This window comes from Schistocerca gregaria, chromosome 7 (genome assembly GCF_023897955.1).
Source record: "Schistocerca gregaria isolate iqSchGreg1 chromosome 7, iqSchGreg1.2, whole genome shotgun sequence".
In the NCBI taxonomy this organism is placed as follows: domain Eukaryota; kingdom Metazoa; phylum Arthropoda; class Insecta; order Orthoptera; family Acrididae; genus Schistocerca; species Schistocerca gregaria.
The window spans coordinates 323,500,138-323,513,483 of NC_064926.1; the positions used below are offsets into that span (position 1 = coordinate 323,500,138).

Below are 13,346 nucleotides of genomic sequence, written 5' to 3' on the forward strand. Positions count from 1 at the left end.
CTCCTGTCTTCAGTTTCAAAACCAGATGGATCCATAAAAGATAGACTGGCAGGTTTGCATCTCATCACTGACTTTACGTATAACCACAATTTCCAAAGATTTTCTGACAGATCTTTCACCAACATATGACTGTGAAAATTACTGTAGACTTAACACATAGCCCTTATTACAAATGCATATGTTTTCATTAACTTTACTCTGCCAGTTTCTTTGCAGTCTCTTTTGTGGCAAGAGTGCAGTAGTAGTTTCTATCTTCATAAAATTATCTGAATGGAACCACTAACACAGGGAATGGCTTTGAGCCAAAGGTGTCACGATTCAAAAAAATCATTTTAGATAATTTACTATCATAAGAGAACTGCACCCAGCAGCTTTTATCACTGCTACCATGAATTTGGAGCAACAGACAGAAAATACACACTGGGTGATTGTACCTTACTGGCAACGGAAGCAACTGATCGATTTGAAACCTATGAGGATTTCTTGCGCATCTTCTTGGTAAAATATTGGTCAGAAAGGTATAGGAAAAGGTATGGAAAGTAGTTTTAAATCTGGAAGCTTATAAATGCATATGAGGCATTTCACACTGAAAAATACTTAAACAGTGTAAAGCACCAGAACCATGATTTATTACAGCAGTATAATGCAAATTTTAAAAAACATGTAATACCTAAAAAATCAAAGAGAAGTTGATTACCATTCAGACAGAAATTCAGATGATATTTCTGGCAGTAACCAACAGATTAAATTTGGTGAAAAAGATAAAAGCATACAATCTGGACATAAATCACGTATGTTAGCTCACAAAACTGGATACAAACAAAGAAGTTACATGCCATCTACATCTGCATAGATACTCCACAAGCCATCATATGGCACCTACAAATGCAGAGGCAGAAAAATGTCTGTTTACGTGCTTCTCTATTAGCTCTTATTTCTCTTATCTTGTCTTCAAGGTCCTTATACTAGATGTATGTTGGTGGCATTAGGACTTTTCTGTATTCTGTTGCAATCGTCCCTTCTGTAATCTTTCTCAATACTGTTTCACAAAAAGAACATCGGCTTCCCTCCACAGATTCTCATTTAAAATACCACACACACATGTTGGTCAAACCCACTGGTAACACATCTAGCAGCACACGTCTGAACTGTTTCAAGGTCTTTCTTAGAGCTGGGAGGTATTCCAAACACTCCAGCAGTAGTCAAGAAAGGGTTGCATTAGTGTTCTATAAGAAGTCTCTTTTGTAGGTGAGCTACACTTGTCCCAATAAACCGAAGTCGACCATTCAACTTTCCTACAACTGTCCTTATGTGTTCATTCATGAGATCTCTATTGCAGACAGAGGTGAGAATTGAAGCTTGTGACTGCCAAACAGGAGAATACAATATATTATGACTGGTGGAGAAAGATAGCTACCAAATGGAATGCAGATGTCATAATGTTCCTAGTGACAAAAGAATACGAGCAGGAGATGCCAGGTATGAGTGATAAAAAAATCCTGTCACACCCAAGAAGAGGCCCATGCATCTGGTGAGCACAGTCACTAAGGCTGTTGAGTGAAACATAAACTTCGGAAGTTGTCCACTAAAGAATCTAAAAGAAGCTGTAAGTCAGAAACCATAGGTATAAGGCAGTAAGTTGTCTCAATTACAAATGGATGTGTCACTCTTTTTTGTAACAATGGATACAGTCACTGGCTTAAATGTAATACACCCTTGACCAAAGTATTGCGCATCCAACAAATTTTGCACTTGTGCATTATATGTAACAGTAAAGAATAAACCCTTACGTTTAAAAAGTAGTTTGTCAGCAGAAACAATGATCCACCTCTAAGCCACCAATAAAATACCTCGTGTCACATAATTCATCATTTGAAAGTTTTTCTGTGTACTAATCAGTTCGCTACATCCACTCGTTGCAGACACATATCACTAATCTAGTGCTCTTTTCCTGTTTAAATATGTAACATTGGTGATACTGCTGCATTGTGCCTACAAGAATTGAACTTAATTTAGAAAAGCGACCACAGATAAAGCTTTTGCATGAGCAAGGGAAATCGCAGGTGGAGATTTCAAAAACTGTGAAATTTTCACACTGATCTATACAATATGCTACTGAGAGATTTGCCGTCTGCATGTTAACAGGCTCAGAACCACGCACAAGAGGATTACAACAGACCGTGAGGACCAAAGCTAAAAGCTTAGTTGTTTAGCAGTCTTTTTGTTGCGCCTGTCTGCAAATCAGCATCTTCACTATATCATGAGTAGCAAACTATCCTTTTCAAAAATTAATCTTGAAGACAAAGAGGACAATCTGGTGTGGTGAAGTGTGGAAACAAATTGAATGGATATTGCTATTTTCCTGTAATAAGACACATGTTATAGAATATGATAAAAACATTTGTTATATGTGAAGAAACAATCCTACTAAGTCACTGCATGACGTCTTATTCCATGAACAACTGTAGCAGTCAATATTCATGGATGCCTACCAACAGATCAGAGAGGCATAAGTTATATGTTATTGCTGTACATTGTCACTTCAGAGTACTCAAAGCAAATTCCTTAATAGGTAAAGTGAGATGTCTATTATCGAGCATATACATAAAGATTATGATTGACAAGCCTGGAAACCTACTGTCAGACAATACACATCAGTTCAGAGGTGACAAATGGAAAAGATTTCTCAATGAAACAATCAGTACACAGATTCTCATTCCCAAATTCTACACAAAAGCAAATCCATATGAGTGAGTATTAAGGGAGTTGAACTGTTTTAAATGCTTATACTGTTCCAAAAAAACAAGGCACAATGTTTGATTATTTGCATTGATTCAAAGAGATAATAAACAATTTGTCATATTCATAAACATTTTTCTCACCATGACAAATATTATTTAGAGAATAAGGAACAAGCAAATGGACTGAAATATTACTGCAGCTTGTGCTTAATACTTTACTGTGAGGTCATGAAAGGGTGATATATCAATCACCTTGTCACTTCTTGACAGTGAAGATAGAGATGTAAACATCCCACAGGCTGATATACCTCACATGATATTATAGGGAGTGGGATGCCTTTGTCTTCCTCTGGCCTTTGAACTGACTTATCCAGCAAGTTATAGGAAACCTACAGACGAATAAGGACTCTGAACCATGGCAAGAATAGAGTAATAAAAATCTTCCCCACGCCAACTTACCTAACAAGAACTACACACACACACACACACACACACACACACACACACACACACACACACACACACACACACACTGACTCTGGCTGCCTATGCCAGGCTGTGAGTTACAGCTCATGATGGGAGAAGAAATCTGGGTGATGCAACATGCACGTGAACTTATGGAACACACGTTATGCTGGCAACAGAGGGGGAATTTCAACTGCTAAACTGATGGACTGTTGATTCAAATGCTTGACATAATAGGAAATGAACACAATTGACAAGCTTGTGAACAACCAATGCCAGTATATAGTTTATTAGGATGTTACGGGCACTGTCATTCACCAAACAGTGAGAAGTACAAATTAATCACAGCTAAATATTAATGCTGTTGAATTAATAAAATTATAGGAGAGAAGCCTGCAAATGATAGCTGTAAAAAGCTACTATTTGATATTGGTGACAATGATGATTTTGCCCCATCATTGCTTTTCTTGGTTGGTTTAAAGAGGGGGAAGGCACCAAACTGCTAGGTCATGGTCATCAGTCCCTTGCTTTTCCTGCCATTTACTTGTGGGTACCACGGTGAGCATCAGGGCAAAGACTTCTATCAGCCAGACTCGCCTACCCAAAAACAAGGTGTGTGCTCTTAACAGGAAAAAGAAATTCAAGGAAAAGAAATTCAATGTTCAGTAGTACTTGACCATATCCGAGCAATTATGCTGTATATGCAGTGTGAAGACAAGTAATATGAATGTCTGCAGCAGTAATTGTACTAACACTGCAGAAAAAGACAGATTGCTACTTACTGGAAAGAAGGCACATTAACTTGCAGACAGGCACAATTAAAAGATTCTTACATAAAGCTTTTGGCCACAGCCTTCATCAGCAAAAGCAGACACACAGCATTCACACACACAAGCAAGCACACCTCACATATCACTGCCAACTCCAGCATTTTGGGCCAGAATGCAACTATCATGTGGGATGCAAGCAGCAGTCTGGAGAGGGCAGGGAAGGAGAAGGCATAGTAGTGTATGGGTGGGGAGAAATATGACTGCTGTCTGGTGGACTGTGTAGGCACTAGAATACCAAAAGGCACAGCATCAGGAGGTTGTAAGGGAAGGAGGTGGGGAAAAAAGGAGTAAAAAATGAGAGGAGTAGTGAAAGACAAGACGGATGTGTTGGCATAGGGTGGCAAATAAACAGGGTGGGAAATGAGAATGGGGAGGAATGATAGGGCAGAGGCAGTGGAAACTGTTGGGTAGAGAGTGTGGGGACAGCATGTTACTGTAGGTTGACACCAGTATAATTATAGGAGCAGAGAATGCATTGTAAGGATAACTCCCATCTGTGCAGTTTGGAAAAGCAGGTGGTAGAGGGAAGGATCCAGACAGCTCAGGTAGTGAATCAGCCATTAAAATCAAGTGTGTTATGTTCAACTGCATGTTGTGCAATATGTTGGTCTACTTTGCTCTTGGCCATCCTGGTGGACAGCTGGTTGGTAGTCATACCAATATAGAAAACTGTGCAATAATTGCATCACAACTGATATATAGCACAGCTACTTTCACAGGTGGCTCAGCCTCTGATGGGTTGGGTAAGCCTGTGAAAGGATTGGAATAGAAAGTGTTGGGTGGGTGGATTGGGCAGGTTTTACACCTAGGTCTTCCCAAAGGTATGACCCTTGTGGCAAGGGGTTGGGATTCGGATTGGCATAGAGATGGGCTAGGATGTTGTGGAGGTTGGGTGGGTGACAGAACACCACAGAGGAGGGGTGGGAACTATCTCAGGTAGAATGTCCCTCATTTCAGTGTACGATTATAAGTAATCAAAGCCCTGGCAAAGGATGTGGTTCATTTGTTCCAGTCTAGGGTGGTACTGGGTGATGATGGGGACATCCCTTTGTGGCTAGTTCTTGGCGGTGGTGGGAGGATTGGGGTTATGAGGGGAAATGGTGTGAGAGACCTGTTTGCGGACTAGGCCAGGGGGATAGTGCCTGTCTGTGAAGGCCTTGGTGAGATCCTCAACGTACTGAACAAGGGAGTTTTTGTCACTGCAGATTCGCCATCCCCAGCTGGTCAAGCTGTATAGGAGAGATTTTTTTGGTGTGAAAGAGGTGACAGCTGCCAAAATGCAAGAACTATTGGTGGTTGGTGGGTTTAATGCAGACAGAGGTGTGGTTGCAGCCATCAGAGAGGAGGTGGTCAACATCTAGGAATGTTGAGAAGGACCATGTGAAGAGAAAAGGTGTTGAGGTTGTGAAGGAATGAAGAAAGGTTGTCTTGGCTCTTAGTCCAGTTCATGAAGATCTCATCAATTAACCTGAAGCAGACAAGGAGTTTGATGTTTTTGGAGGGTAGGACGGTCTGCTCCAGAAGGCCCATAAAAAGATTGTCATAGGAGGGTGCCATGAATGTGCCCATGACTGTGCTGTGGATTTGTTTGAATACATTCCCTTTAAAGGAGAAGTAGCTGTGGGTTAGGATAAAGTTAGTAAGGTGTATGAGGAATGAGGTAGTTGGTTTGGAGTCTGAAAGATGTTGGGAAAGGTAGTGTTTAATAGAAGTAAGACCATGGGCATGAGGGATGTTGATGTATAGGGAGGGGCATCAACAGTGATGAGTAGAGATCCAGCAGGTAAAGGGGTGGGCATGGTGGAGAGTTGGTGAAGGACGTTGTTGTTGTGATGTGGGAGGGTACATTGCAGGCAGGTGGTTGGAGGTGCTCGCCAATGAGGGCTAAATTCTTTCAGTGGGGGCACAACAACCAGCACAGTGGGTGTCCACAATTGTCGGGTTTGTGGATTTAGGGGAGCATGTAGAAGATGGGTGTGCGGGGTGTCACAGTGGTGAGGAGGGAAACAAGATTCATGGGAGAGGCTCTGGGAAGGACCTATGGCTTTAAGCGGGGACGGGAGGTTGTGTTGGCCTTCTAGGATGGGCTCACTCAGGCAGAGTTTATAGGTAGAGGAGCCAGATAATTGGCAGAGGCCTGCTGCCAGGTAGTCACTGCGATTCGTAACAGTGGTGGAACCTTTGTCTGCAGGTAGGATGATTAGCTATGGATTCATTTTGAGGTTGTGCATGGCAGTTCTTTCTTCTAGTGAAAAGTTGGTGTCCTGAGGAAGGGACCTGGGGAAAGATGGTGAGGCGAATTTGGAGGTAAGGAATTCCAGTGGGCAGTTACAAGGGGTGGTGGATCACAGTTGGATGCTGGTATTAACTGGAAGAGGCAGGGTTCAATGTTGGAATTAGGGTAGTTACAGTTGGAGGGATTGGTGGAAAAGAAGTGCTTCCACTGCAGGGATTAGGAGAAGGAGACTATACCTTTGACAAGTCCAGCATGGTTAAAGTTGGGTGTAAGGCTAAAGGTGAGGTGCCTCGTCTTTCCATTCATTTCTGCAGGCCAATGATTGGCAACTTCCATCCCTCAATACCTAAACTGAATATTTGTTCCAACTTCGGCGATTCTAAGCACCATCACGTTTCTCTCCAATGATTGTAGACAGCACATCTTTCAATAACAGTATTCCTTGTGCCAATGGCCAGAGAACTAAAAGAGAAATATGGCACTGATTTTTTGCAGTCAAGGTGTGTTATCTACCTTGACTGCAACAAATCACTGTCACATTTGTCTTTTAATTATGACCACAGTTGATTCTTTTTCTGTACATGTCAGTATACAGATAAAGTTGATAAACCAGAATTCACATACTGCTCTTCCAAAACACAAATACATGTTTTTGCTACTGCAATTACGTGAGTTTGTAGCCATTAAGGGCTAATCAGACATAAATTTTAAAATATTTTAGAAATCTAGTAGGATTATAATTTGTTGGCTACAAAATAACTGTAAAATAAACACACATTATATGTGACACAAGTAAGATAAACCAATCTCTTTAGATATATATATATATATATATATATATATATATATATATATATATATATATATATATATATATATATATATATATATCCTGGAGCTCAAACACAAAAAAATCAAAAAAATTGTAAATATGACAAGTCTCTTACACACTCACCCATAAAATCTAAGTTATTGCACATTTTAATTGCTTTTTCTGCACTTTCTTTCCTTGTGAACTGTACAAATCCACACCCTACTGGAGAACCATCTGGTCTCTCAAGTAGTTTCACTTCTCTAAGGTCACCATATGCAAGTAGAAGTTTCTGTATATCTTCTCTGGATGCCTGGAAAGCAATGAAATACATACTGTTACTGCTGGATTTTCTGAGTGTAACAAACATTTGTAATAAATGTCTAGATCTACATAAATACTCTGAAAGCCACATTACAACATACGGCAAAGGCTACTTTACGGTCCACCATTATTTTCCTCTTTCCTGCTCCGCTGGCAAATGTCACGCGATCACGCTGACAAACCGTTACCAGGAAGAAACTGCCAGTAAACCTCTACACAATTTTCGTCACAGTAACATCATGAGAAGAACGTGTGAAGCAGTAATAAGCTGCTAGACTCTTCTTGTAATAAGCTGCTAGACTCTTCTTGTAAAACGCATCTCAGAAAATCAACATCAATAACCTTCCTTGTGAAAAATGACTATTTTATAATCTTCCACTGGAACTGGTCAGAACGGCTCAAGAGGAAGGGCAATTGTCGCAAGTCTTCATGTGAGCTCAAATTTCTCCGATTAGATCTCCGTGGTCTTTTATGTGATATACATAGGAGGAAGCAATACATTGCTCGACTCTTCTACAAATGTATGCTCTCAAAATTTTAACAGCAAACCATAGTGTGACGCACAACACCTATCTTGTAGTATCTACCGCTGGTGTTCGTTTAGCACCTCCAGGATGCTTTTGCATTTATTAACTGAACATGAGACAGACCATGCTGCTTTTCATCATGTCTTCCCTGTTTCCTCTATCAAATGAATATGGTAGCAATGCTCCATTATTGATCAAATGAGGGTTTGTAAGCTGCCTTCTTCATGGATTGAGTACGCGTCCTGAGAATTCTTCCAATGAAGCTCAGTCTCAACTAGTTTTATGTTGTTTCACTTTAAATTGCCCTCTATGCATACTACCAGATAATTTATGGATGCAGATACTTTCAGTGACTGTCTACAATCTTATAATCACATAATATGGGGAGGGAGGGGGGGGGGGGTTTACACAGAATTGTGTGCAGAATCCATGTTGATTTCTACAGAAGAGCTTTTCAGTCTCAAGAAATGTCATACTAAGAGAGCATAAAACATGTTCCAAAACTGTGTAACATAGCAACATCAGCAATATAGGCCTATAGTTTTGTCACCTGTTCAACAACCCTTCTTGAAAACGGGAGTGGCTTACATGTTTTTTCATTCACTGGGAATGGCTTGCTCTTATAGCAAACTACAGTGCACTGCTGTTAGTCAAGGAGCAAGTTCCGTCACATACTCTACTTTGAAACATTTAGGTATCCTTTCAGGTTCAATCGCATTTCCTTGAGCAATTTTAGTTTGTTTTCTGTTCCTTGATCATTTATTTCAACATCTGTCATTCTGCTGGTCACAAAGCAGTTTAGAGGAGGAACCGGAGAATGATCTTACTCAATGAAAAAATTTTGGAACAAGGAATTTAGTATTTCAGTCTCCCTCTGTCATCATCCTTTTTGATGTCATTCCCCACTATTATGGTCACAGACCATGTATGTAACATAACAGATCGATACAAATAATTGAAGAATGTGATACATATCTTTAGCAATCATGCTGATACATCTATTCACACAAATGCAAAAGCTGAATAATACAACTTTTATTTTTCACTAATGCTGACTACTATTCTTTAGCTTATTTGTAAGCATAATCAACATCACTGTTACCGAAATATGTAAAAGATACAGATGTTCGCCACACAAACACTATTATGTTTCTAATAATTTTTTTAAAAATAATTTCAAACATAAGTAAAAATATGACTCAATACACTGTAAAGTCCTGGCACAAATATTAGTAACATGTTTGGTAAAGTACTTTTATGTTTTGTTAATATAAGACAATTTTGGTTGTTACAAACGCACACATTATGAAATTGAAGCTGAAATAATGCTTATTACTTAATTCTGAACTAACGAGGAAGTATTGAATAGGATTGGGGAGAAGAGAAGTTTGTGGCACAACTTGACCAGAAGAAAGGACCGGTTGGTAGGACATGTTCTGAGGTATCAAGGATCACCAATTTAGTATTGGAGGGCAGCGTGGAGGGTAAAAATCGTAGAGGGAGACCAAGAGATGAATACACCAAGCAGATTCAGAAGGATGTAGGTTGCAGTAGCTACTGGGAGATGAAGAAGCTTGCACAGGATAGAGTAGCATGGAGAGCTGCATCAAACCAGTCTCAGGACTGAAGACCACAACAACAACAACAACAACAACAACAACTTAATTCTGACAATTCAATTTATGTTTGCAATTTGTTAAGCACGCCATGGTGTGTTTCAATAACTCTGTAACCAATTATTTTAATTATAAATAAGCTAAAACATTATTGTCATTATACTCGCACTGGTTTTAATTGTTAGGAGTACAGCTATGGGTCACTCCATACCAACTGGTCCAGCACTGGTTGCTTGACCATCTCAGAAATATTTTATATTTGCTGGGTGAATACCCCAATGTTTAGGAGTCACAAAAAGATTTTTTTTTTAAATTATTGTTTATTATTTTGAAATGGTGGCTATATTTGTTCCAGTCTGCATGTGTTTTTTCGTATTTGCAAGCACCTACATTTTTTACAATTATTCAGTAGTGGATTGTCCTAAGCCTTTCAGATAAAATGCATTTAGTTCAACACACTCTGCGCTACAAATTAACATCATTATCATTTAGCTGAATGTATTCGTTAATATATTTTTTTTATATTTGTGTGTGGTGTGTTACATTATGCAATTGGTATACTTTATTTGATTAGCCTACCAGATATCGCAGATGTTGAAAAACATATTTTTGACTTGTGTTTGTAATCTTTTTTCCATACCTTCCAACTTAATCTCAAAGTTGAAATTTATACTGTAGTTTGACACCATACAGGTCTATTAACTGTGAAATTTTCAGATTTTTATCTGCTCTCTCAACAAAGATATTGCAGGCCCAAAATAGAAAAATTTTAAAAATCCATTTTTTTAAAATAGTGTATTTTTTTTAGGTGTAAGCTGCTCACCATCGATACTCTATAAAAAGTAACTATACTAACAGTGTAATAGCAGAAAAAAATATTAAAACTGAGAAATTAATCTTTCTTTGGAAAACTACTGTTCAAAAATGGAGTTTAATAATTTGTGGCTAATAACTTTGAACTATTAAAAATACATTGAAGAATACATTCAGCTAAGTGATGATGATGATAATTTGTAGCCCAGAGTGTGCTGAACTAAACGCATTTTATCTGAAAGGCTTAGGACAATCCACTACTGAATAATTGTAAAAAATGTAGATGCTTGCAAATACGAAAGAACGCATGCGGCCTGGAACAAATATGGCCACCATTTCAAAATAGTAAACAACAACTTTTTTTAAAAAAATATTTTTGTGACTACTAAACTTTGGGGAATTCACCGGGCAAATATAAAAATTTTCTGAGATGGTCAAGCAACCAATTAGTTTTTTCTTGGACCACTTGGTATGGTTGACCTCTATTTAAGGTTTCAACACCCACCTACACAGTGCAAGTTTAATTAATATGATGGCACAAGATCATGACAGCATGCACATGTGGTGTCAAAGACGATTTTGTTTTGTGAATATTCAGGCAAAAAAGGTTTAAAGCCATCAAATGAAGTGTGTGTACATATTTGATGCATTCATATTTTTATATGTACACGAACTATACCAAATAATACATCGCAAGACTACATTATTGCAGCAAGCAGATATAATTGATGACTACCTAAAGATTCCAGTTAAGTATCACTAACACAATTGTGATATTTCTCTGCCACAATATACCTGCCACATCTTGTAATTGTGTAAGTGCATGCAATTCAAATGCACTTTTATTTAATTGAAGGTGTGCTGTAACACCAGACATATGGTTTTGATCCATTTGCTGATTTAATGTAAGACCAAAACTTCTAATTTACTTCTGCATACTTACTAAGAAAGTCACCATATGGTGGATGACCACATGCAAATTGAGCAAGGGAAAAAATTGCTATATATATGCCCCTGTACAAGCCCTAATTTCTCTTATTTTATCTTCGTGGTCCTTACATGATATGCACATTCGTAGCAGTAGAATTGTTCTGCAGTCTGCCTGAAATGCTGATTCTCTAAATTTTCCCCTATAGTGTTCCTCCACTGATTCCCATCTGAGTTCCTGAAGCATCTTCATAATTCTTGCATGCTTTCTGAACCTACTAGTACAAGTCTAGCAACCTGCCTCTGAATTCTTTGATGTCTTCCTTCTATCTGACTATGTGGTGATGCCAAACACTCAAGAATGCATTACACTAGTGTCCTACACGCAGTCTCCTCTAAACATGAACCACATTTTCCTAAAATTCTCCCAATAACCTAAAGTTCCCGATTACAATCCTTACAAGCTCATTCTATTTCATATCACTTTGCAATGTTATGCCTAGATACCGAAATGATGTGACTGTGTCAGGCAGCACACTACTAATGCTGCATTCGAGTACTACATGACTGTTTTTCCTACTCATCTGCATTAACTTGCATTTTTCCATGTTTAGAGCTAGGTGACTTTCATCACACCAACTAAAAATTGTATCTATTTCATCTGTATCCTCCTACAGTCACTCTATGATGTCACCTTCTGACATGCTACAGCATCCACAGCAAACTGCCCAGATTGCTGTTCACTCTGTCCTTCAAATTATGGATAAAGAGAATAGCATCATATCACAGTTCCCTCGGGCACTCCTGATGATACCGCAGTCTCTGATGAACACTCGCTGCTGAGGACAAAATACTGGGTTCAATAGGAAGTCTTTGAGCCACTAACATACCTGAGGACGTATTGCATATCACCTTCACTAACAGTCTGCAGTGGAGCACTGCCTTTCAGAAATTCGGAAATACGGAATCTGACTGTTGCCCTTCATCCACACTTCTTAGGATGTTTTGTTGGATCAATAAATAAAACTGAACACTTCAAGCTTGGTTCACGTTATGCTAATTTTTGCTTCATTCAAGTTTTTGCTTGTCTTGTCATCCTTTAGTTATGTTTAAAAGCGAAGCTCCCTTTGCTTTCTGTTTAGTTATATTCCACATTTCCTGTCTCAAAAATAAATGTTTCATGTTGGCTGGTCAGGTAATTTTAAGCCTCTTTTTTACGCTAAGCAAAAACATCTTTCTACCTATCTTTACATTAATATTTACAGCCATATTCCATACTTTTGGCCTTATGATAACTGATTTCCTGTTCTACGTTAACTGAATAAAAAAGTTCAGGCTTGTTTGCAACTGGGAGATCTAAGATTTTAACTCTAACAGTTGGTTCTCTGATCAATTGCTCAAATAATTTTTGGATAAGGCACTGAGAACAACTTTACATTATTCCCCATCCCTACTACCCATTCTAATCACTTGAGTCTCCCAGTATACAGCTAGGAAGTTGAAACGTTTCTCAAATACTGTAACAAGACCAGGAAATTTATGCACAACCTCCTCTATGTTTTCCTTAAAATGTTCCACCACTGCTGCTACTGGGATTGGGGTACATATAAAAGCATCCAATTACCATGTTTGATCCACCTTTAACATTTATCTTCATCCAAATTAGTTCACATCCGTGATATGCGATAAACTCACAACATTTAATTTATTATTTGTGGATACAAACACCCCTCCACCACCAGTGTTCAGCCTATCTCTGCGATGTACATTCCAAATGGAATTTAAAGGTTCACTGCTTTAACATCTGGGTTCAGACAGCTAGTGCTATGTGTCTAGTTCTGGAGGCTTTCCATAAATACTCCTGCAGTTATTTAATACTACATTAACATATTTTCTTTCTCCACTCTGCCAAGATGAATGCTTCTCTCTTTAATTAATGAGTTTGACATTCATCTCTGTCCGAAATAGAAATGTATCCTTTCCAGCCTATGGAGGGATTTCCTTATCCTAAAAAATAAACATATGCATACTACATAATACTAACACCCTCATAGCC

At 38.6% G+C, this 13,346-nt stretch overlaps 1 protein-coding gene across 1 annotated transcript in view; it reads right to left on the bottom strand.

The window, feature by feature from the left end:
• Nucleotides 1–13,346, bottom strand: part of LOC126281251 (RNA-binding protein 28) — a 103,346-nt gene that overhangs the window by 67,255 nt on the left and 22,745 nt on the right. Inside the window, exon 3 of the mRNA XM_049980043.1 lies at nt 7,228–7,396. Within this exon, the coding sequence (XP_049836000.1) occupies nt 7,228–7,396 (169 nt within the window). The remainder of the gene's footprint in view (nt 1–7,227; nt 7,397–13,346) is intronic.